This window comes from Helianthus annuus, chromosome 2, assembly GCF_002127325.2.
Source record: "Helianthus annuus cultivar XRQ/B chromosome 2, HanXRQr2.0-SUNRISE, whole genome shotgun sequence".
Taxonomy (NCBI): domain Eukaryota; kingdom Viridiplantae; phylum Streptophyta; class Magnoliopsida; order Asterales; family Asteraceae; genus Helianthus; species Helianthus annuus.
Window position 1 is genome coordinate 83,315,429 of NC_035434.2, and position 26,810 is coordinate 83,342,238.

The 26,810-nt window shown below is 37.9% G+C and overlaps 1 protein-coding gene across 1 annotated transcript; it reads left to right on the plus strand.

Moving 5' to 3' along the window:
* Positions 1-2,046: 2,046 nt before the first annotated feature.
* LOC110919531 (HIPL1 protein) lies at positions 2,047-25,092 on the plus strand. Its single transcript, XM_022163801.2, has 7 exons — positions 2,047-2,356; positions 2,438-2,595; positions 5,731-6,483; positions 6,585-6,801; positions 23,503-23,681; positions 23,752-23,993; positions 24,537-25,092. Exons 1-7 carry the CDS (start codon positions 2,260-2,262, stop codon positions 24,940-24,942), a joined length of 2,052 nt encoding a protein of 683 aa, XP_022019493.1. The 5' UTR covers positions 2,047-2,259; the 3' UTR covers positions 24,943-25,092.
* Positions 25,093-26,810: the final 1,718 nt, after the last annotated feature.

The window sequence follows — 26,810 nt, forward strand, 5'->3', positions numbered from 1 at the left end:
GAATGGAGAAGAAACTCGAGAGGAGGGGTTGTCGTCTAAATCGAAGGAAGAGGAGAGAGAGCTAGGGTTTTGTGTGTTTTTGTGTTATGATATCATTATGAGAAAACCACACACACACCCCTCAGTGTATGCGCATAGGGGACATGGGCCGAAGCCCATCCTTGGGTTTCATTTTGGGCCATGGACTAACCCACCATATGGGTTGTGCGATGAGGAGGTTGTGCGATTAAGCACACCTTGTGCGACCGAGTCTTATATACATATATATACACACACAACTAAGTAATAATCAAAGTCACATCATTCTATTAAAGCTAACCACATCACATGATCACATAACGTTTATACGAGCTACATTAAAATATCAAGGAAGTCTAAGATACGAGTTGTCACATCATCCCCAACTTGAAAGAAATTTCATCCCGAAATTTGACAAGCAGTTGTAGGGGAGTGAAGTGATGAACTAAGATGACTGTGGGTTTTCCACAGGTGCCACATCTAGCCTTGATGAATCAACGTAGTAGACCTAACACGCCTCGAGACACGTGGCGGCATAGGGTTCAGGTATAACCGGGGCTTGTCGCGCCCCGCGACTCGCAAGCCTAGGAGGGTCGCGGCCCGCAAGCTCTTCCATTATTTGTTTTTATTTGATTTTTATAAATATTATGTTATTTAGGGCTGTTTAAGGGTATAAGGGATAAAACTAGAGCGTTTTAGGGTGTTTTAGGAGGGTTGTTATATAACTTGCTTGCCAAGATATTACCATGCTATTAAAACATAATTAGGAAACTTAACAACTCTAACCAACTTGTCAACTTTGGGCGTTCACTGACTTGTGATTTGTTTAAAACCATCATCATCCACCGCCTTGTAAATCCATACGACCCAACCCTAACCGGCTAGTTAGAGTCAAGAACTATGCCCAATAATCACCCCCTAATTTCTGACTCGAAACAAGTAGGTTGGTCTTTAACATTTTCTCCTTTAACTTAAATCCTGAACCTCTAAACCCCGGATTTTCAATTTCGGTAAAACAGTAATTCCCTGTGTAGTTTCTCAGTTTCCGTGTTGAAATTGAGTCTCAAACTTACACTGATCACAATCCTTTGAATCAATTGTCCCATCTTTTGGCTTGAAGTGAATCTCTAGATCTTTGATTACGACTAGAATGATTAGCAGTTTCTTATCACATATTACAACAAGAAACCAATCATTATACTTCTAATCGCTTGCACCTTTGATCGATGATTGTTTGGTATCAAATTCCGGTTTCTTGAAATTGGCTCAAATACAAATCGAAGTCCCAAATCACAAATATTAGCAGGGTGATTGATTTGAGGCATTCCACGTACCGTTCTTTGTTCTTCACAGACTCGAAGTTAAGATGCCCTAGACGGGCATGCCTAAGCCAAACTGGACCATCAGTCATCAATAATAGGAAAACTAGATAACTTGCCCCCAAACTAAATATGTTGCTTCACATGCTTGGAATGTAGTACACATGCGTAAGAGGTCTATGTTCACCTGGTTTGCTTGTGAACAAGATCAAACCCTTACATGTAATTTCAACACAAGAATCATCATCAAATTGCACCTTTTGCGCTTTAGAAAAATAAGATTGATCATATTGACACGGGGCTAAGTGTAGCCTTATTCAAAATGATGTTGATGTGTTAATTTGGGATATACAATTCACATGAGTTTAGAAAGATATATATCCAATTAAAAAACATAACATAATTGTCCAAGTTGGATTAATATATATTTTCCCATTTTGCAATAATATATACATAACAGAAGAAATAATATGAAATTATATTTGTGCCTTTTGATGAAAGTCAAGCTCCAACAATAAAAAGTAACATATTTTTTTTCAAATTTGTTTACTCTTCCTGTCATGATCAAAAGTATATATTTATATATTTTGAGTAAATAAACAAATGCAAACAAATACAATATTAATAAAACAGACTGATCATATCAACTACCACCATGTATGCAATTATGAAGATATGGAATAAAGTCAACAATCCACACAATGTCCCTCTTATTCAAAATCTGATATCCTCTTTGACAGATTATAAGTCAAAAGCTAAAATCTCTGAATCTAGAATTCTAAATTATACATCATGCATTACAAGTTGTACACTCATATAATGATCAAGATTTTACAAAACCCATAAACATTATCTACAACTTTGTTCATAAGTTTTCAGAGTTGTTTGAATCATGAACTAAGAAGCCAGTTTTGTTGGGGCCATGGGTGTTCATCATTTGATCTTCATCTTCCTCTCTTTAAGTTTGCTTCAGATATTCATTAGCCCAACACTTTCACTTCCTCTCTGCACAGATTCAAGTAAGTTTTACATGACCCTAATTATTCAAATATATTTTGTTGGTTTTCGTCATTATGATCATCCTTAATCTTGTGAACTAGGAGCACCATTTACACCCAAGACTCCCCTGGCTTTCTGTTCTTATAATCAGTCTTCATGCTGCAATTCGGCCCAAGATTCGGATATACGAAAACGGTTTGAATTAATGAATGTATCCCGCCAAGACTGTGCTTCCCTTCTCAAATCAATCCTGTGCTCGGTATGTATGATCTTTTCTTGGAAATTTTATACGGTTTGATCACAAAGCGCTATAATTACTTGTTTGTCATCAGAAATCACACATTTAAGTTATGGAATAGTCTTTTTGACCATTTGTTAATATTACTGTCCTGAAGGTTTCTGGCCTGCTAGTGAGTCAGATACCATTTTTTTCTAACTGCCAACAGAATCAATCCCGAGCACTTTCGAGGCACCCACTAGACCAAACCAAACGGAGTACTCCGACAGTAATAAGAGTCCGCCATGAATTTCAAAGAAATCCGATAACCTACCCGCCTATAAACACGACGGTGAAATTACCGATACCAATTAGTTAAAAAAAAACCAAATATAAAACTCAAAAACCCAAACAACCTCATAGATGCGTTGGTTGTAAAATTAATGTTTAGAGCATCTATTTAAAATCATTTTTGGCACGAACTTCTATGACTTTTTCCACACGATTGTGCACTCATTAATGTGATTATGGATGAATGTTTTTTGAACGAAAATGTTTTCAAACACCTTACTTATTCTACCTTTAGCTTGTAACTGTAAGGATTCGATCCTGTAATCTTACATTTATAAGGGGAAACCATACCACTAGATCAATAGGTTATGAGTTGGGGTCAATTATCTGGAGTTTTCGAATTCACTTTTCTCTTCCGTTACTCAGTTACGTGAATATGGATTTAAAAAATTTATCAAGAAAAAAAATGATTACGAAAAAAACATTTAGGGGTGTTTGTTTTTTCAAAAAACCCTCTTCTGGCCTATTATGTCTGCGCCGCGCAGACCACGCGCAGACGTTTAGCTCTGCAGAGCGTTTGTTTTTAGAAGACATTTCATTAAAAAATGTCTTCAAACCTCTGCGCGTTCTCTTCCCCACGCAGACACAATGTCTCCGCACCTCTTCCAACCTCTTCTCAAACCCTAGCATCTTCCTTCTCCCAGCCGACACCTCCACCTTCTCTACCACCACCACATCTCTGTCACCTCCCTCACCTCCGGTTGACCCGACGTCACCTCCCCCACCTCCGATTGAGCCGCCTTCACCGCCGACAACCACCTCCCTCACCTCGTCGACCCCACACAAAAACCACAGCGACGTCGACCTCTACCACCTCCACAGCGGCCGTCGACCTCCGCAACTGTACAGAACACGTACCTGGATGTCGACAAGGAATAGCACGAAAACCGAGGTGACTCGAGAAAAGCCGGAATTTGAGCAGCGGCGGGTGGTAGGTGACGAGTCTCTGGTGTAGATTGGCGGAGGTGATAAGTGGTGTTTGGTGTGGTGGAGATGTTGGCTGGTATGGGACGAGGTGGTGGTTATATTGACGGTGAAATGATGAAACGATGGAGAGTGGTGGTGCTAAGTGAGATGTGAGAACACACCCCCATTTTGGTGGTTTTATTTTTTAGATCTGCAGGGGTCGTTGTATACCATAAGGCTTAAAAAACAAACAGTTTTCTTCCCACACACTGCAGAGGTTTGGTCCATCTCTTCTGCTACAGATATCTGCAAATGTGGTCGGCAGACTGCAAACGTTTTATATCTGAAAAAACAAAGAGCACCTTAGTAATTTTTATCAGCTAAAGTAATAAGTTTCATTTCTAAATGTATTTATGCATATAAGTTAATATATAATTGTATAAATTGTTAATCATAAATGATTTATTATGTTACTACTTGTAGCAAACACAGATAAAGCAAATCGGAATTATACAAGGTTTTTCAATAATGATATATTATGTTATTATTGTGCACCACTATGTGAGCCTGGTATTTGTTGTACTTGAAGCCTGTTAGCCACGTAACCATAGCATAGAGGTGCACAACTCAGGTTTCTTTTAAAACCCAGGTTCGAGTATATACCTGGTGGGTATGACCAGGTTTTAAATTTTTGGGTATTACCAATATCCGAGTTAGGTTCAAGTCCGGGTATTGGCCAGAAATTCCACTCACTGTGTACTTGGGTTCGGGTTTTCTATACCCGGGTATTAGAATACCCTATTCCCAGGTTCGGATATGGTTCGGTAGGGTTCGGGTATTGGCCGGGTGCGGATCAGGTTCGGGTATAAAACATAATTAGAAACCTTTTATTTCATAAAATATAGATTTACCCAAAAAGGGCTCCAAACATTCCCAAACGGCTATAAGAGCATTCACAATGGATTTCATTTATTTATGTGAATGAGTTATTTATATTATAAGGAATAGTTGTGAGTGAAGGAAAGAGAAAAATATTCTATTCATCTGTAATATATACGGGAACACTGTTCCACTCCCCTTTTGCACCCAAAGATTAGGGGTGATGTTCCCAAATAATCTAAAAAAAATATAATTGATTAGAAGCGAGTGACGGCCACCATTTACCCACCCCCTCTCTCCTTGTCCGGTGATTAATCACCAAAATCAACTCCCCCATGAGGTAAACTTTGATGGTGGCGATGTTGCCCGTGCGCAGTAAAGGGGTTTACTTTTTTTTTATATTTTAGTAAATATAACAACTATATTTTGTATATACTTTTAAGAAATAAAAAAATGGAGGGAGGGGTGAAGGGACGCTAAGCCCAGCTAGGTAGGGTGGGCGCTAACATCGCGCGGATGGGCCACTAAAGAGAGACAGGGTGGAGCTGGCCGGGTGAATTAATTTTGTTTTGATGTTTGAGCATGTATATCCTCATAAAACTAATGTAGAGGAATGTTGAAATGAAAACCACTATTTATTGTGAAAACTCAAAAACTAATTAAAAAGCCAAAAAAACATACCAATTTTTTTTTTTTTTTTTTTTGCATACCAATTTTCGCCACTTTTAGTATATATAAAAAATTTCAAAAAAAAAATAAAAATAATTTTTTTTTGTAGTGCACATGTGTAGTATTACACATGTGTAATACAATTTTTTTTTAAAGTTTTTCTTAATAAAAAAAACTGCGATTTTTTATAAAAAATTGAAAAAAAAAAATTGGTGTGTTTTTATACTTTTTTTAGTTAGTTTTCACAATAAAAATGGTTTTCATTTGAACCATCCCAACTAATATAAAGCATATCTTTAAATTACATTTTCACACCCTGTGCAAAACCGTATGGGATCCGAAGTGTTAAATTTCATTTATTTATTTTTTCAGCAATGCGATCCGTTTTCGGCCGAACTATTCACAATCTCCACAGGTCGTCGGCAAGTTCCTGTTCTTTGCAGCTCAACGGCTTCATCACAAACTAACCAATCCACAAACAACTTCTGCAAAACCGTATGGGATTCTTGTCAAAACGTACCCATTGAAAACTCACCATTGTTACAAGGCCAAGCTCCACCAGCAGCCAACACCACCACCAAATTGACGGATATCTGGCCATCAAGTTCCACTTTCTGCTCCATAACCGGTGAACCATCAACCAACGCTTCAGTATGCTTCAATGGAGAAAAAACCATCTTCAACACAACAACAACTACAACCAATGTCCCAAAAGGATTGTGTTTAGAAAGAATTGGTAACGACTCCTTCATCGATATGGCGGCTTACAATGACGGTTCCAGCCGCGCCTTGTTTGCGAACCAGAAAGGTCAAATCTGGCTAGCCACTATTCCAGAACCGGGTTCTGGAGGCTCACTACACATAGACGAATCGAACCCGTATCTAGATTTAACTGATGAGGTTCATTTTGACACTGCAACGGGGTTGATGTCCATAGCCATTCATCCAAATTTCACAAGTAATGGGCGGTTTTTCGCCTCATTCAATTGTGATAAATCCGACCGGCCCGGGTGTGCTGGAAGGTGTGCTTGCAACTCTGATGTGAACTGTGATCCTGCGGAACTAGAACATGATAACGGGGTGCAGCCGTGCCAGTATCAAGCTGTGGTTGCAGAATACAACACGGTAACTAGTTGTGTTTTTAGATTTCTGATAGAATTGTATACTCATTTGTTTAGTGTTTTAGATAATAATCGCTAATGATATGTTCGTTTATCTTTCACCAGATTCCAAGCGTTTCAGCGGAAGAAACAAGGCGGATCTTCACGATGGGGCTTCCGTATACGGGGCATCATGGTGGACAGATTCTATTTGGACCTGATGACGGGTATCTCTATTTTATGATGGGCGATGGAGGAGGCGTTGGTGATCCTCAGAATTTTTCCCAAAACAAAAGGTCGTTGTTGGGAAAAATTATGAGGTTGGATGTTGATAACATACCAAGTAAGTGTTTCTAATCCTCAAACCTATCTATAAAGTCGATATAACTAAGCTATCAAGATCTAGGCCTCGTTGCCTACCGGATTGATTATCAAAATTTTTTAATTTGGGCAAGATTAGAAACGTTTTTTGTTTTACAAGTTTTATTATGGGCAAGCTTATGTTTTATTGCACTAGGGTTTCAGTACTTATCTTTTGAGTTTTTTTCTTTTTTTTTTTTTTTTGAACGCCGAAAATTCTATGATTATAGAACGGGGGCCAGGAAGCTGCAAAACCCAAAAGTACAGGAATAAACAAAGCAAAACAGGAAACAAAACAAAAACGTAACAAAACTATACTACTTTATTATATCTCTTATATTGAAATCCTTCCACCTCTCCCATACCAAATCCTTCAGTTTTGCTCTTTCTTTGATCCATAGATACGATAATTCTTTAATGCCGTCCACCGTATTTGTTGTCGTTCCTTCCTTTCTATTAAACTCAACATTGTTTCTAGACTTCCAAATCTGCCACATAGCTGTCATAACAATGGCCTTGATCAACGTCTTCCATTCCCTCGATCCATTGAAACCATCTATTCGTTCCAATACATCTTCACATGACTCAATATCTTCTTGTAGCGGAAGCTTTAACCATATCATTATGTTCCACCAAGTTGCCCGAGTCTTCAAGCAGTTTATTAGAAGATGTTCCACCGACTCCTCCTCGCTTTTGCATCTTGAACACGTCTGATCTCCCAGTTGTATACCTCTCCGTGCTAATTCCACCTTTACCGCAATCCGTCTTTTCATCGCTCTCCATACAAAAAGATTAACTTTTGGGGGTACCCATTTGTTCCAATGTTTCCATGGTGTATCTCTATTGTCTAGATTGGTTCTTTCAAGTGCATCTCTTAATATTGCCATTGCCACTGTTATGTCTTCATTTTGTTTTGATTTCCAGCTCCATACATCTTCGTTGGCTCCTATCTTGTATTCCTTCAACAAGCTTTCCAATTCTTCATACTGTTGCTTCTCTTAATCACTTCTCATCCCACGGCCCCACTCCCAAACCCATTTTATTGGTTTCTCGTCCACTCTTGCACATTGGTCAACCCTTATTTGCTTATCCTTTGCTAGTGCATATATCGCTGGAAACCGATCTCTCAAAGACTGATTTCCCACCCAAGAATCTAACCAAAACCTCGTATTCTTCCCGTTACCTAACTTTACAACCAGATTTTTCTTTAGAGACAGATCTACGGCTTCAAAAGCTTTTTCAACGCTGCAAATATCTTTCCAAGTCCCACTTAACTTATTTTTTGATGGAATCATCGAAACTAAGTTTTGTTCCAAGTGAATACAATCTATAACTTTGACCTAAAGAGCTCGATTATTTTGTTTATACTTCCACCACCACTTTGCTAGAAGTGCTAAATTTGTGCTTCGAATATCTCCGATTCCTAAACCCCCGTAGCCTTTTGCCTTGACAAGCTTATCCCATGCTACCCATCTCATTTTGCATTATCTGTTCTTATTACCCCATGCAAAATCTCTTCTTATGGCTTCAAGTTCCGCAATCACTTTTTTTGGTGCTAAAAAAATTGAGAAGTAGTAATTTGGTAGTGCTCCTAGTACGGCTTTTGCTAAAACGATTCTCCCAGCCATAGAAAAGCATCTAGCCTTCCATGACGAGAGCTTTGTGTTAAACTTATCCACAATCGGTTTCCAGTTTTTAACCCTCTTCATATTTGCTCCAATTGGGATACCTAAAAACTTAAACGACATACTCCCACCTTTGCAATTTAGATTTTTTGCCATTACGTCAATGTCTTCATCTTGGACACCAACCCAAAAAGATTACATTTCCCCAGGTTTGCTTTAAGTCCCGAACATAAGTAGAAACATCTTAAAATTCTATTCAGATTTTTTGTATTTGTTTCCGACCACTCTCCTAAGAATATGGCATCATCCGCGTAACATAAATGTGAAATCACTGTTCCATCCCTTGGGAGAGTCACTCCTTTAAATAACCTGGTCTTTAATGCCTTTTTCATTATAACGTCTAGGGCCTCAAGTGCTAAAATAAATAAAAAAGGTGACAATGGGTCACCTTGTCTCAGCCCACGAGACAACCCAAATTCAGTTGTTAGCGACCCATTTACCAGATAGATGCTCTACCCGACCTAAAGCCTGCCCCAATCCATTTTCTCCACAAGAGCGGAAAATTCATGGCTTTTAAATTTGATAAAATAAACTTCGAATTGATGGAGTCATACGCCTTTTCAAAGTCGACTTTAAAAATGAAAATTTGCTTTTGACAACTTTTTGCCCACGCTAAGACCTCGTTAACAATTAACGGCCCCTCCAGGATGAACCTTCCCTCTATAAACCCCGTTTCTGTATTACTCACCAAATCCGGTATAACCGGTTTAATCCTTTTAGCAAGTATTTTAGCAATAATTTTGTATAACATACCAATTAAAGAGATGGGCCTAAAATGCTTGATTACTGTCGGGTCACGTACCTTTGGGATTAGAGCTATGAAAGACGCATTACATCCCATCGGGATGTTTGGTCAGTCATGAAATTGCTTCAACATCCTCATTACATAAGGTTTTCCAGATGCTCCCAATATTTCTTCATTAACTTAAAAGTTAACCCATCGGGTCCCGGTGCCTTTTCCTCTCCACACGCCCAAACTGCTTCCTTGACTTCCTTCCTTGTAAAATTTTCTATGAGTTTTTTGCTTGTAAATCCTCTCCTATCCATGGATGGTCTATTCTTCATTGGTTCTTCGAACATCTCCATAAAAACCTTCCGGATACCTTCTTTTACTTCTTTCGGTTCGCTAACCATCCTTCGTCTATTAGCATTTTATTAATCTGATTCCTTGACTTACGACAGCTTACCATTCTATGAAAAAATCCTGAATTTTCGTCCTCCAGTTTCGCCCAATTAACCTTTGCTCTTTGTTTTAGATCCGCTATCTGTTGTTTCTCTTATTTTCTTATTTCAAATCCCCCTTTAACTCTTTCTTCCTTTTCTTCTTCTTTCAGCTTCCGTTTTTCAGCCATATGTTCTATCTCTTCCACCCTTTTCTTTGCTTCCACAACCTCTTTTTCCTCCTTTTCTTTTACCCTTCTACCCCACTCCTTAATCTTAATTTTTATGCTCTTTAATAAGGCCCCCATGTTCTTTATCTAATCCTCCCCATTAACTTGATTTTCTATGGTTTCTTTAACTATTTCGTCTATCCCTGCTTTCATTAGCCAAGAATTATAGTCTAAAAGGAATCGGCCCGTAGTCCTTTGTTATGCATGTTAACAATGACGGGTTGTGATCTGATAGGTGCCTTGATAATGCTTCTAATTTCGTGTTCGGCCACTTGTTCATAAACGCATTACACACCAATATACGGTCTATCTTACTCATTCTTGAACCACTCTCCGTCATAAAAGTGAATCTTGAACCAGTCATTTGATATTCCAGTAATCCAGCTTCCGCTATAAATTTATTGAAAATCATTGCGCTATTAGCATCAAACTTCGAATGCAACCTATCTTCCTCAATTCTAACTTCGTTGAAGTCACCAGCCATTAAGACAAGGCCTTCTAGTTGCTGTTTAAGGCAATGTAAATCCCTCCAAACTGCTCTTTTTTTCCGCATATCATTTGGTGCATATATATTGATCACATTCAACCTTTCCTCCACTCCTTCTATATACCCAGCTATAATCACAAAATGCTCGCTCTTTATATTTTTTGTCATTTTAAAAATCTGAGGGTCCCAAATCGTTACTAAACCCCCTGATCTCCCTTGTGCATCTACTATTACCAAACTCATATCGTTTATAGGCCAGAACTTCCTGATTTTATCCTTGTTTAATCCTGCTACCTATGTTTCTTGTATACATAAACAACTGACTTTATTATCCCTTACTGATTTCCTTATCCACCCTGCCTTTTCCTCCCTCCCCACCCCTCGAATATTTACTGGCATATTCATTGATTTTTATCCGTCACCCATTCTCCCTCCACTGCCATTCTCACATGGTTTTGAAAATTACGTACCTTTATCTTCAGGATCTCCCCCAGTTTTGTTGTTTCCTGTGTTTCCTTGTCCAGCTCTTCCTGCCTTGTTTTCTCCTTTTTCTTTAAAACTTCTCGTTCTTACTCCTTGTCTTCATCGTTTACGTCTTCTTTTCTTTGACTATCCAGATCCCAGTCCTCTGCTGTGAACTTATCTTGACTAGTGCTTCCTGCTTCGTTTAGGTCCGATACGCTATAACGTTCCCCTCTCTGCTTTTTAATGCTCTTATCTCCTGTACCCCCTTTCTTCCTCTTAGTTGCTTTCGTGTGAGGATTTATTTCCCAGATTAGGTCATCTAATTGAAACGGATCTGCTGGGTCTGAGTAAATTAAAAGTTTTGTCCTTTATGTTTACACCAAATTGCAGGCGCTGTCCTTTAGCGCAAAAGTTGACGAGTTTCGTACTTTATGTTTCAAAATCTTGCACGGTTTGTCCTTTCAGTCTAACTTAGTCAAATTTTTTGGTAAAGTATGGTCATGTGCCTTGCACATGAGGGCATACTTGTCATTTAACCTTCTGAGGGTTTATTTTGTAAAGACTTGTTATTGAAGGACTATATCTATAAAACTGGAAAAAAATCTAAACTATCACCACCGTATCCACCATCACCACCACCCCTGCCTGACTGCCTCCTGCAACCACCTTGCAGTGACATCACCGGAATCATTTACACAACAACAGCTTTAGTCACATCTTCGTTTCGACACCAAACCCCAAATTCTAATACAAATTCTGATCCGAACTGGTACCTCACTAACCAATTATCTGTAATCAATCACTAATATCCACAATCATCACCAAATTCACATCAAATACACACCAAAAAAACACACAGATTCGAACAAATTAACCAAATACGGTCCTAACAAAGTCAAAATCGGCATAAGTGTAGGATCGTTCTCGGCCCTGTTTGAGTCGTTCAGAGAAGTTCGTATCCGAATTAAGAGGCGAAAACTAATAATTCGGTGCTATAGAAGCTGTATTCACTTTAAACTTGCTGTATTATTGATCTTCAATTCGATTACAAGATTCAACAGCACTTCGGCAGCATACCGGAGCAAACACCATCAACTATGTGTATGGATCGCTCCTACAGACCTATTTATAGACATGCTGGTCCGCTTATATGTACAAGTACGTATAAGCGGTCCTACAACGTGACAGAAAAGCGGTCCTAGAAGTGTACATATAAGCGATCCTAACCTAAACATGACACAAAAGCGAACCTAAACAAGACTGACACATAAGCGGACCTAGCCTAGTGACAAGTAAGAGAACCCTATATAAACATGCTATTCTAGGTTTCCGTGTCATGTCGGATCTGTTCAACTTCAAGACTCGATGGAAGACGTAGTCAGCAGACGTAAGTGCACCAACAGACTCCCCCTCGGATGTTGACGGAGTCTTCATAGAGTCTTCGCACATGTCAAACTACAATCTTCATTAGTCGACAATCTGCCTTTGAAATATCTGTCGTTTCAAGAATCCTCGTTCTCTTTTTTCATCATCAACAAACTCTTCTCTCTTGAATGTTGGCTCGGTGTCTTCAGACTCCCCCTCTCACATAGCTGGGATCGTAGTCTGGAATTCAAACTTTCACTAATTCTAAAATCGTTAACAGGCTCCCATCAGGTTCTAGATCGATACCTGGCTCCATTCTCTCTGAGAATCAATATCTGGCTCAAGACCTGCACAATCTCTACCAAACCATAAGTTTCTACAAAGATTAAAACTTTTCTACAATTTAGAAATTATGTTGAAACAAAGCTATAATGATTTTGCATTCAAGAATTTATTACTGATTCTTATCAAAACAACTTTACAATCTACACACAAACACTCCCCAAACCAGTTCTTTAAGTTTAGCACTTTGAATTTCGAAAATCAGCATCTCAACACCAGTTGTCGAAAATCTGTTTTATCTTTTCAAAAATTTATGCTAAAACACACCAAAAATCTTTTTGGAATTTCTGAATGAAAGTAAATGCAGAAATGAAATATTTACAGACAATATTTTTGTGAGTTTTTGCAAGAGGATCATATCAGTTATGAAACATATCACAAACACCGTTAAGCTTGATTACATATTTAGTTCTAAACAATTTACCTAGATTGTCAGTATGTTTGTCCACTTAAATTTTCACACAGATTTCAATTGATTCGAGATACGAGATTAATGTTTTAGAGACTTAAACTTAATTGTGTATCACTCCACTTGAATATACTCCTGTATCCAGATCCCAAATATTCAGTCTTACAGGTGAGTATACCACAGATGATATCTGTAAAGGGGTAGATGCGAAACCGTGAGAGCTCAGGTCAGAACTTCCGTTCAGCAGAGAGATGACGGCTCGACTTTTGGTGGGTCCCCTTTAGAGGATCTTTTTTACAACAGCAATGACTATCAATTTTATTGTTTAATCAGATTGCTAAGGGCGAGCTTATTTTTCAAAGCTTTTAGCAGAAAGTATTATTCGAGGACTAGGTCAGTATTTCCATACAGCAGAAGTCCCGGAATAATACCCCAGATATCACTGAGCATAAAGACCTAGTATCTCAGAATACGGGACCTTTCAAACAAGATTTCGGGGGTTACCCATATATCCAAGAATAGTTACCCACGAATTAAGTAAGTTTGATTTAGGTTTATATCTCGTTTCAATTTACTAAATGTGCGAAAATCTACTGACACATCCGCAGTAGGATTGTTTATCACACTTTGACTTTACAATTCTTTAGCGTGCTGTAATAGTCCACTGATGTACTATCATTTCCTCTTTTATGCAACAAAAACTCATTTTTTCAGTTTTATCATGTTTTTGGCTTTTTTCAAATTTTCTGATGTTTTTGGATTTTCTAAAAATTCTTACTCCCCCTAAAATTCAAATACATCTAATGAAAATTGAAAACAAACTGTACAAAACCTGACAACTGATATCGAAACACTTCAATTCTCCATCCGTTTGGCTTAAACAATCAGAACTCCCCCTCACAACAAACTATTTTCCCATAATGATTTCAAAACACTTAAGTTTGTTTTAATCAGAATGGTTTTTCCGGAAAATAAGTTTAGTTGCTTTTACCTTTTGTAAAAATGGGGCAAAATCATCACATTGTTTACCAATTTCATGAATGATGATTAAATCAAGTTCAATTTAATGACCTTGATTTAACCACTTGTAAGAGCAACTGGTTCTCATTCTGAACCACTTATAACAACCACAAACATACAACCACTTGAAGATTTAGCAATTAAGCATTTCAAACCTGTTTTTCAACCAATTACCATCTTTTGGTTGAATTCTCAAGGTGCCGATACCTACTCCTCGCTTACAAACCTGGGAGTTCCGGCAAGTCCTGCAAAAACCTCACAAACAGATTTAGAAAGATGCCGATTCATGATCCACAATACCATCTTGGGATCTCCGGCAAGTCAGGATTTTATTCTTGAAAAAATATATCCACCCAAGCCTGACCTTCCTTGGTGTAACCTCATTGTTTTCATTGTTTCTTTCAACCGACTTGTAAACCCATCCTTTGGAAGCATAAAAATCCTTAATGCTTTGGGCCTTACCACTGACCATTTTTCCAAAGATGCGTTTTACATTTCCGTTAAAAGTTTTTTCAACATCAATTTTCTTCTTGTCAGAATAAAACCGATTTGAAATTTCAACTTTTCCGATTTTAGATTTGTAATTTTTAGCATTCAGTGGCGGAAAATTCACATCGTCCATTTTCGGAATTTTCTTTTCAATCTTTTTCTCAACACATGACTCCTCTGATTTTATGGAATCAGATTCATCACCAGACTTTTTACCTGAACCTTTTACAACCCATTTCTGATTTGTAGCATTGTCTATTCTTTTGGAAGCACTCTTTGAACATTCTCCTTTTTCATAAGTTGAATTCTCAAAACCTGTGAACTTCCGGGTTGACAGTTCAGTCTTCTCAACAATTTTTTCTTTCATTTTTCTTGAGACTTCTTGTTTTGGTCGAAATGTCTTTGGACAATCTTTCGCAACATGACCCACAGCTTTACACTGAAAACAAGATCTCTTTTCAACCTTCTTCGGATCTTCCGTCTTCTTCATGTCCTCTTGCTTTTTAGCAAGGAATTCTTGATTCGTCTGATTTCTGAATGATTTTTCTTTTTCAGCTTCTGTAGTTTTTCCTGCAACAAACATTGTTTTTGGTTTATAAACTTTTTCATTTTTATAGTTTTTCTGTGGAATAAAACCAAGACCTTTCTTTTTGAAATTACGATTATGGTTTGGTTTCTGTTGGAAACTGTAACCACAATTGTAACCCATTTTCTTGTTGATTCTCTGTTGATCTCTTGAAGTGTATTGTTTAGGTTTTCCATTAAGATTAAAATCTTTTATTTCAGAAATATTAATTTCTGTTATTTTGAAAACCTTTTGAATCATTTCAAATCTGACACTTCTTATTGGAAAACTTTCATCTGAATATAATTTGTCAGAACCTTTCAAAGTATATGCCACTTTGACTGATTCATCATTCAAATTAGATTTCGAAAGTAAAAATTCTTTATCATAAACCCGTTTGTCCTTTTTATTTGTCGGCTTTGACGTATTTGACCCAGACTTTGACTCGGGTTTGGACTCCGGTTTTGGCTTCTCATTGTCATCGCTGTCTAACACCTGATCGACCATACTTTTTATCAACTTTGACTCATGATCAGTGTCTGATGACGTATATGTGACATCAATACTTTCTGGTAAGTTATCCGACGACCCAGACTCCCATTTCAAATTGATCGCTTTATTGACTCTTTCTGAATTTGGTTTTCGAGGTGAATATCCATTTTCGACCGGAGGCGGACATCTATTGTAAGATACACTCGGTTTCTTACCAGAAGCTTTCAACCTTTCTTCAACATTTGTCACACACTTTTCTTCATCCAATGTCTCCTCTTCTTTGAACGTCTTTAAATCTTTCACCACTGGATAAATCCTGTCAACCACAAAAGTAGAACATGAGTAACTATCTAATAATTTCTTGACTTTCTCAGTTTCTATCTTTTGTGTTGCCAATTCCAGCTCGAGATCTGCACATTTCTTTATGTTATAGTTTGCCGTATCAAGCTGTCTCAGATAAGCTATCTTCAAAGTATTCATAGCTTCAGCTTGTTCACCATCAGAATCTGTATATTTGTTGATTTCTCTGTTCATAGTATCATACGATTCTTTCAACTTGTGAATATTGTGCAACAGCTCATTGTTCTGCTTAATCAGCGAATCACAGTTCATGCACTTTTCTTGGACCATGACCGGTTCAGCTTCAATCTTTACTTCAAATTCTGGAACTTCTTTGACATTTCTGCTCGGTTGTAAAAACTCAGCTCTTCTCATCTTTTCAGCTTTAGCTTCTTCCTTCAATCTCTCTTCCTCTTCTGCCTCTTCTCTGATCCTTCTTCGTTTTTCTTCAGCAGCTTCCATGACTTTTCTGCACCTTTCTGCACATTTCAAATCATAAGCATTAGCAAAGAAAGCATGAGAAGTATTTTTGGACATCTCTTTGGCCATAAGTTTTTGATCTGGACAAAAATCATCCCAAGTAAAATCTTCAGCCAACTTCTCATCATCTTGTTCAGCCAAACACACTTTGCTGTCTTTCGGAAGATACTTTTCCCAGGTAAAATTATCATATTTTCCCTGACTAACAGCACATGCTCTTTTCAAATTATCCATCACATCTCTCCCATGAGCTGTTTGTGCCTGCTGCTGTGCTGGTGGTGTGATTTGATGATAGATGGCCTTCTTGTGATAATCGTTGTTTTCGAAAGGATTCTGGGCTCCGGTAGCTTCACGGTTTTTGCACTCCCTCTTGAAATGCCCCTTCTCCCTACAACGAAAACACGTAACTTTAGATTTATCAAAACCTAAAGCTGAAACGTTTGCATCACGAAAATCATCACGGCCAGTAATTTTTTTAAACTTTTCAGCACGTCTCATCACACTTGCCATACACCATTTAATGTCCATCAATTCCATTTCCTCAGCATCAATTTGATCGTAATCCTCTTTTGTGAGCATTGGATTTCCGATCTTTCCTGCAACAAAACAACTATAAGACTCTAAAATCATCCCTAACAAAGACATTTGATTTTTAGCAATCTCTTCAGTGTAGTCTTGATCATTTTCAAGGCTTAATATAATGTTACACTGAAGTTTTCTACCATTCTTTGTTACAAAGATGTTAGGATCGAAAGATGAAAATCTTGTGTTGTTGCTTGATCCTTGAGATGCCTTCTTCTCAGGAGAATCTTTAACACTGTAAGCAGTTTCGATCTTAGGAGAAAACTTTGTTGAATCAGTAACACCATGCTTGTAGTACAAACTGATATCCTGTTCTCCATCGTAGTTCTTCATCCTAGCGATCTTTCTCTGCTCCATCTCTTGAGCTTCCAAATGCTTTATGAAGTCTCCTAGCTTCATCTTTTTATATTCTGCTTTGTTGGACTTCAGCATCATCAAAAATGTTCCCCATGTTTCATATGGAAGCGCATCTGCAAGTTTTTCAATTAATTCATCAGTATCTTTCTTAATACCAAGTTTCGTCATATTTCTAACCAAATTACAATATATATCTATAATTTGCTTGGTGTTTTCATTTTTCAATCCCCGAAACAAATCAAATTCTTTCTTCATGAGAGACATTTTGTTCTTTAACATATCATCACTTCCCGTAAACTTTGCTTCCAATTCTGTCCACATTGAATATGCAGTTCCGTCATGTTGAAGCAGTATCAAAATATCTTCTTTTATCGCTTGCTGAAGTAAACTCACCATCAATTTCTCATCGCGATATTTCTTTTTATCTGTTGTACTCATCTCTCTAAGTGTTAGCGGAGTACCATTCACAACGTCGTTCTTTGTGGGTTTAATATATGGTTCTTCGGTGTGTTCCCACGCATCGAGATGATAAGCTTCTACCCAATTGCCAAAACGTTCAGACCACACGTTATAATCGTCAATATCCATGAGTTTTGGTGGTTTCTGAGACGTTCCGGTTTCGTTTTCAATCAAAGCACTCTGAGTAATCGAGGTCGGAGTAGCAAAAGCGTTATAAAATTCAGTATCCATCATTCACAATTTTCAAAACTAACACCCTGTTCACAAAAGCGAATCAATAAATTTGATCAAATAAGCGGACCAGTAAACTTGTTCAGATAAGCGGACCAAAAAAATAATCCCTTCGAGTGAACTGTCTTTCGAGCGAACCGATGAGTTGACTAATGAGCGGACCAGTCAGATTGACGAATGAGCGAACCAGAAACTGTCAAATGAGCGATCCAGAAACTGTCACTGGAGCGGGCCAAACTGAAATTTCGAGCGAACCCACTCAAAAATGTTCCTTGGAGCGAACCAGACACGTAATTTGGAGCGGTCCTGATTGATGACTTCACTTTTTGTGCGAGTACGTAAAAGCGAACCTCCTAAAAAACCACTTTCTAGATCGATTTTAGTTCTGAAAACTTCAAGGGTTTGTTAATTCATGATTCCGAGTGCACTGTGTGATTTTGAGCTTGTTTTACCGTGAAAATTTTGAAAAACGTGAAGAAAGTGTAGAAAATCAGAAGAAATGCAGCTAAAATGGCAAGAACTCCTCCTCCTGTGCTCTGATACCAATTGTAGGATCGTTCTCGGCCCTGTTTGAGTCGTTCAGAGAAGTTCGTATCCGAAGTAAGAGGCGGAAACTAATAATTCGGTGCTATAGAAGCTGTATTCACTTTAAACTTGCTGTATTATTGATCTTCAATTCGATTACAAGATTCAACAGCACTTCGGCAGCATACCGGAACAAACACCATCAACTATGTGTATGGATCGCTCCTACAGACCTATTTATAGACATGCTGGTCCGCTTATATGTACATGTACGTATAAGCGGTCCTACAACGTGACAGAAAAGCGGTCCTAGAAGTGTACATATAAGCGATCGTAACCTAAACATGACACAAAAGCGAACCTAAACAAGACTGACACATAAGCGGACCTAGCCTAGTGACAAATAAGAGAACCCTATATAAACATGCTATTCTAGGTTTCCGTGTCATGTCTGATCTGTTCAACTTCAAGACTCGATGCAAGACGTAGTCAGCAGACGTAAGTGCACCAACAATAAGTTTAGTCAAAACCACATGAATTCGTAAGAAGTAATGATTGCAGAATGAACCTGCTCGATATCCACCTGCTGCTGACGTCAGTTGTCGGACCCGAACCACAGCGGCCACCTAGGTTTATGACGGAACACCATTATCGTTGTCGTCTCAGGACACCGGAAACCACCACAGAATGCCTCTCCTCTTCTCCGTTCTATTCGTCGGCCACCACCACCACAGCGCCTCCGTCGCCTGTGGTGGTTCCTTCGCCATCTCCACCTTACGCCGTCACCTAACCCCACGAAAACACCTCTTCCACCACCTGTTGGAGCTGCCGCCACTGGTCCACTGTACTGCCACCGTTGTTTCGTTAGATACTCAGATGCCGCCACTCGGAATGATGGCCGGCGGTCATCTAGGGGCACAGAGAGAGCCGTGAGAGAAGAGATGGGGGCAGCGTGTTTATTTGATTGATCCTGTTGTTCTGTGATGGATCTTGAATGAGATGGTGGTGTTGGATCTTGATGATAGGTGATATAAAGAGAGAATAGAGAGAGAGGGAGAGACGATTTATATCTTTGTACACATTTAGTCCCTATTTATAAGTTATTTACTCAATAGTCCATGCATAGGTTAAATGCCAAGTATGTGTGCAAGGCACATGACCATACTTAACAAAAAAAAATCTGACTGAGTTAGGCTCAAAGGACAAATCGTGCAAGATTTTGAAACATAAAGTACAAAACTCGTCAACTTTTGCGCTAAAGAACAGCGCCTACAATTTGGTGTAAACATAAAGGACAAAACTTGTAATTTACTCGTTGGGTCTATTATATCCTCATTTAGGTCTGGGATTATGATATACTTTTTACTAAATACCCGGCGCAGGATGTCTTCTTCTTTGGTGTTGGGCTTCCTCTTTTTTTATGGACCTTTTCTTTTACTCCTCTTTTTGATTTGGCTTTAAACCCTTCTTTATTTACCGGCCCAGTAGAATATATGTCTTTGATTTCCTTAAAGTCACCCTTTGATGTTTCCTGGTCTACCCCCTCATTATTACCCGATTCTTAATTGACTTCCTTATTTTTCCCAAAAAGTCCTTCCCAATTTTCACAGAAAATGGATTCTCCTTGCGACTGTTCATTTATTTCTCTCTCCACTTTGACCTCTTGATTCCTCATCGATTCATCTTCCTTGGTTCCAGTCCCAACAACTGCCGGTTATTCTTCCATTACCCGAACTTCCGTCACCTGGTCCTCCATCGAAGCATCTTGAACTTCCGGTTCCCTCTTCTGGTTAACTTCATTTAATACTAAACATCTCCCCGGAATATATTCCGGTGCCCATATGCCTGATAGTTCCGATATCCATATCGTATGTTCTTACCCCCTAAAGCTTACTTTCACTTCTTCTTTTATCTCCTTCCCAGTGTTCACTATTACCCCTAACCTAGTCTTGTTCAGGTTCCTACTATTAATGTTCATTCTTTCTTGAAACACTACTTTTCCGAACGAATTCCCAATTTTTTTCTCCTATTTCTTTGCTCCATAGGATAATCGGAATACCAACTAACTTAATCCACGCCAATCTTTCGAACTTTTCTGGTCCTCCTTTCCATTCCTTAACCTCCGTAAACATTTCTTCCCAATACCCCCTGAAGCCCAGCCTGAAATCTTCAGCTTCTACCTGAGTTCCAAATGTGATGAGAAATTTCGTACCCCCAAATATCTAAGCTCCATTGTGTTTGGAAAATTTTCTTTTAGTTCTTCTCCCAGTGCTTTCAATTTTTCCATGTTTCTCACCTCTGCAATCAGCGATCTTCTCTTTAGTGCTTTACTAATCTCGGTTTCTTCTCCTGTTAGCTGGATCCTTATCCCTTCCCATTCGGTTTTTTTGTGCCTAGTCATAATGTCTCTATATGATACTTGTTCTCTGTTAAAACTGTCCGGACCATATATATTTTTCTTGTCATTATATTCTTTCTTCTGTATGTTACCAGTTTCTCCTCTTTCATTACCATTGTATTCTGGCCCTTCATACCGATATCCTTGTCTCCCTATATCCTCTGTTGTCCATTCCTTCTTAAACTTGGACACATTGACCTTTATCTTTTTATTCCCTATCCACACATTATTTAAAGCCTGCAATAACTTAGTTTGATCTTTTATTTTCTTGAAACGGACGAAACCGAATACCCTTCCTGCATGGTCTCTTGTTTTCGGAATAACGACATCACATATTACCCCACATGGTTGACACTCGATCCAAAGATCTCTTCCTGTCGTCCGATCTGGTAAGTTCGTCACATAGAAGGTTGTTGCCTTTTCACTTGAGTTATGTTTTGCACTTTTCACTTGTACGTCGATCCGTGGGTTCTCTTCTTTCCCGGCTGGCTTTCTTTCTTCCTTCACCCGCCAAACTTTCTTTTTTTTTTCCGCCCATGCCCTCTCTCGCCATTAATCCTTCTGAGTAATTGAGGCCTAAGAATGTCGGTTAAAGATCTCGCCATTAATCCTTCTGAGTAATTGAGGCCTAAGAATGTCGGTTAAAGATCTAAATGGTTGCAACTGTTTATCTTCTCCTGAATTCCAGCGAAACTCCCGTCAGCGAACGGAAGAGGAAAGAGATGAGATAGAAGGAATGGTCAAGCCAAAATATTTCGACGACCTCGCACGCTATCCCAGCATACACCCCTTCGTCAAGCCTCCGGCCAGCTTCGTATAAATGATGGACTTTTGACTTCTATAGATGATTGGCGACTGTTTAAATTCTCCCTACCACCGGTGAAACCCCAGTCAGCGAATGGCAGAGGAGAAAGACGAGATAGAAGGAAATGTCAAGCCAAATTCCCAGCGACCTTGCACGCTATCCCAACAAAACCCCCTTCGTCGAGCCTCCGGCACTGTTTCAGGTGAACGACAGCTTTTGATTACTATAATGAACGGTGACTGTTTACCTTCTCTCGAAGTCCGGCAAAACTCCCGTCGGTGAATGGAAGAGAAGAAAGACAAGATAGAAGGAAAGGTCAAACCAAAATATTTCGGCGACCTCGCACGCTATCCCGGCAGACACCCTTCGTCGAGCTTCCGGCAAGTTTCAGATTCCGGCGACCTTTTGACTTCTAGAAAGCGTTTTTGAAACTTATCTTTTAAGTATTTGTAAGGTCTAACGTCTCTAATTTAGTTGCATTTAAAAGACATTTTTTGGTGCATTGCATGTGGTTGAAAAGAAAACTTGGCAATAAAATGAACTTGGGTGGGGCTAATACTTGATGGGTAGCTTCCTAACGGGGTTGTTGTGACACCTTTGACAAAACTCTTGTTGCTTGTCTATGAGACAAACATTGGGTTATAAGTTATGAAACATCAATTACCATTGTGTTTTGGATGCATTGGTTATAGAAGTGGAGAACTCTACAATCAGTGGTGGAGTTTGACCAAAAGTTTCGAGATGGCAGAAAGTTATGGGACCCAATTTATATATTGTATAAATATTTAGGCAAAATAATTGGGTGGACAATCCTATAAAATTTTAAAATTTTCAGACAAATTTTACACTTCTAACCGAAACATTCGTGGGGAGGCGAGGTGCACCCCCCACTATATACTAAGCTCCGCCAGTGTCTACAATTAAACATGCTTGAGTGAAAGAAATTACATGCATTGCTTTTCTTTCTTGGTTTTTAGGCACATGAGCTTTTAAAATGATCTAGTCTAGTCCTGACTGAAAATGGCACGTTTATCCTCAACAGATGATGTAATGATATCAAATTATGTAGTAAAAGTATTTATCCTAAAAATGGTTAAGGGTTCTATTGTTCTAGTTCCATGGTGAACATTGGTGTACAATTAGGAGTAGTTTATAGGGACGGATTCAAAAACTTTTTTCAAGGGGTTCCTTTTACTAAACTTTTACAAATTCTACTAATTTTTCTCAAACCATACAAGATTTCCACTAATTTTTTCATTTTTTAGAAAATGAGACCCCAAAACCTCTGGTTTCTCCCCTGTTTATAGGTTAGCGATTCTAAATAAAAACCATAAAGCAGGGTGATGCACAAAAATGCCTCACTTAGAGATTCACATCCATTACATCAATTTTTCACCCTAAATTACACTAAAAAACACTACATCTTCTCTCTTTTTCAATTAAATAATATTCTTTTATACCTTTATCATTATCTTTTCTCTCTCCTTCACTCACAATCACTTTCAAAATAGATTAAAAAAATATATGGGTGAGTAGTGTCCCCTCAAATATACAGATGAACAGTCTCTCTATTCCACTCACAACCACTTTTTATACTCTTTATAAAATTCCACTCACAGATTTTGGTAGGTTAGATGTGAATGATTTATACTCCATAAAAGGTGCTCACCTTTACTCGGTTCCTACACATTTTTCGAGATAAAAGTTTCTGAAAAAATATATAATTAGAATAAAATATAACTTTTTCCGATAAAGCATAAGAAGTTAGTATATTTATTTTGTTATGAATATTCTCTAGGTGAAGAAGACATCTCACGACTCGCGCTATGGGGAAACTATTCTATTCCGAAGGACAATCCATATACCAAAGACAATGAGTTGCTACCGGAAATATGGGCATTGGGATTACGTAATCCTTGGCGTTGTAGTTTTGACTCGGAAAGATCATCCTACTTCATTTGTGGTGATATAGGCCAGGTATTATGCAAAACCTTTGTTCCTATTGAACTAGTATTCGTTTTTTAAAAACATTTTTTTTTGTCTAAAGGATGAATACGAAGAAGTGAACTTGATCATGAAAGATGGGAACTACGGGTGGCGACTTTACGAAGGACCTGGTCGTTTCTCTCCTTTGCAAACGTCTGGAAGGAACTCGTCAGTGGGTTCCATCAATCCGATTTTTCCAGTGACAGGTTATAGCCATTATGACTTAAATAAGAAGGAAGGCTCAGCTTCTATTACCGGAGGGTTGTTCTATAGATCCAACACTGATCCATGCATGTATGGAAGGTAAAAAGGTTTTTTTGCTCTCATCTTATCACTCAAACACAAATGTGTAACACAAATGTATGAACGTAATTTGTTTTGTAGTGTAAATTATTTTTGACCTTTAATAGTTTAATGCTAAACAAGGTTGTAGTGATCTAGGTGTTTGGGTCCATTCCCTTGGCAATTAGAACCTCTATTGCAATAAAATGATAAAAGTTTGGCATATATAATTAATTCTAATATTCACCCATAAATTTCACTTTTGTTGCAATCTAACTATTATTTTGATCATAAAACAATAGAAATTCATGAAAAGATTTGTAAAACACTACAAAACTTAACATGAACATTTGTATAAGAAAAAAAAACATACAAAAATATCTCTTAGATAATTTAACCCAGTGACCCAACACGATTAACACCCTTAAAAGAAACACTAGTTACGAACTAGGTGGTCTAAAACAAGGACATTAATATTTCATGGGCTTTATGTAGTTCAAAGTTTAAAGTTTAACTGACCATGACTAGCTAGCTAGTTAACATTTTGCTTATTGTTTGTTGCAGTTATCTGTATGCAGATCTTTATGCAACTGCAATGTGGGCAGCCACTGAAATGCCTAAAGATAGCGGGAATTTCACTTCAAGCAAGATTCCATTTACATGCGCCTCAGACTCTCCTCTACCATGTAGCATTGTTCCTGGAAGTTCACTTCCATCATTGGGTTACATATTTTCATTCGGACAGGACAACAACAAAGACGTATACCTCTTAACAAGCAGTGGTGTCTATAGGGTTGTTGCTCCAAGTCGCTGCAGTTATGCTTGTGCAATTGAGAAGACAACAACAAGTCCAAATCAACAATCATCGTCTTCTCCATTGTGTGCAAACATGTTGAAGAGTTCAGCCAATTATCTAACTTTTCTTCTTGTTTCAACAATTGTTTTCCTTTTTATTGGTTTAAACTACTAGCGGGTGTTTATATATACATATATATATATATATAGAGAGAGAGAAACGAGATCAGGAGAAAACGCCTTAAAGTGTGAGAAACGGTGAGAAAGGTTCATGGCTCTACACGTGGCACGTGATATAATGAAGAGCAGAGGGGTTTTTTTGTCCTTTTATATTCTTTTTTTCAATGCGTCTCACAACACCGCTTCAGTTTTTTGGCGTTTAGTTAGATTCAATAGTACCTGGCGTTTTATGCGTTTTTTTAGATCTGCCTCGATGAATTAATCGTTTTTGTATTACATAGTAAATATTTTAGCGTTTATGGCGTCCCCAAATTCATTAAAATCAATTAGTAATTCTAGCTTCTTTTCGTCCATGGCGTTCCCAAATTCATTAGGTTTTTTTGTAGATTTCAACAGTTCAATAAACCCTATATATGTTATAAAGGTAAATTTCTTGGCGTTTATGGCATTTTTAAATTCATTATAATTCATTAATAATTCAAAAGAGTATAACTAAGAAGAAATTAAACAAAAACTAATAGTCTTCTATGGATGGTATTACATCAGAGATGTAACCATCGCTTTGTTCATCACTCTCATCATCATCATCATCTTGTACATTGGCGTCTAACGCCATATCTTATTTCATCTTTGTTGCATCCTCTACTTAAATATCTTCACAACGCTGGATCTTGCATCGTTTGAAGGTGCTAAATCACAGGGCTGTTCAAGAAGATGTAGTTTATCTGTGTTCAACATTTCGTCCATTATCAATGAATAATCCACCCCGTGTTGATAACTCACGTTCACCATTCTTGATTTTCATCCAAACTCCAATTGGTAACTTTTGGTAGATCAGTATCGTCAACATCATCATCATCTGTTGGAAATTTTCTCTTTAATCTTCTTATTACCATTCGAGTCCTTTCACAATCGTAGGCCACTGGAATCCCAAAGGCCAGAATATCCCTTTGAACGGCTTCATCCATACTAAGTATGGCCTTGATTGTCTTGACTTTCACCCTTCTCCTGTTAGAGAACTTTAGAACAAAGCGTCTCTCTGACCTCTCAAACCTCCATGCAATAACTTGAGCCATTTTTTTAAGTTGTATGGCGGTTTTAAACAATGTGTGGCGTGTTTAGTGAATGTGTGGAGTGTTAAGCTTTGTTTACCTATTCTACTTATATAATGAGCTTTTTTTGGCGCCAAGTAGATATATGTTTTTGGCGCTAAAAAAACATTAGTAACCTTTTGATGTGTATTTTGTGTATCATTTGTCGTGTCATGTAGGATTCAGACCTATAATGTAACAGGTAATTATGGCGTTTTGAGAAGATAAATAAATTCAATTACGATGGCGTGACTTTTAATATAATAAATGTTAGTAATAAAGCTTCCGTCATTTTCAATTACTGTTTATAGTTACTGAGTTTCATTTGTTAAGGCTGTAACACGTCCGATCTTTTTCAAAGTTTGGCGTTTTGTATTTAATGACGTTTAGAAAAATATGGCACATTGTTATATACATTGTTTTAATGTCGTTTATTTAATTTTTGGAGTTTTCAGTAGTATCTGGTTAAAGTAATTTTATTATAAGTTTTGGTATTTTTGGCGTTTTATATAGCAACAACGTGTTTGGCAAGGATCCGTTCTCACAATTTTCATAATATTAGGCATTTGATATTTGTAGCATTTTGGCGTTTTATAAACATATTTTTTTACAGAAATAATGTATTTTATCAGTGGAGAATTAGATAACAAACAACAGAAAATGATCCCCCAAAAATCAAAAAAAAAAGAAAATGAAAAAAAAAATTAAAATGCTAATACAATTTCTTATCCAAATCTTCACTGTCATCAGTCTCTTCTTCTTGAAGTTTTTG

What these genes read in the sequence shown, in the direction of transcription:
- LOC110919531 (XM_022163801.2), top strand. Translation starts at nt 2,260, where the DNA reads ATGGGTGTTCATCATTTGATCTTCATCTTCCTCTCTTTAAGTTTGCTT. An exon ending in TGGTTGCAGAATACAACACG is followed by an intron (nt 6,484 to 6,584) that starts GTAACTAGTTGT and finishes ATCTTTCACCAG; the next exon opens with ATTCCAAGCGTTTCAGCGGA. An exon ending in GGATGTTGATAACATACCAA is followed by an intron (nt 6,802 to 23,502) that starts GTAAGTGTTTCT and finishes AATATTCTCTAG; the next exon opens with GTGAAGAAGACATCTCACGA.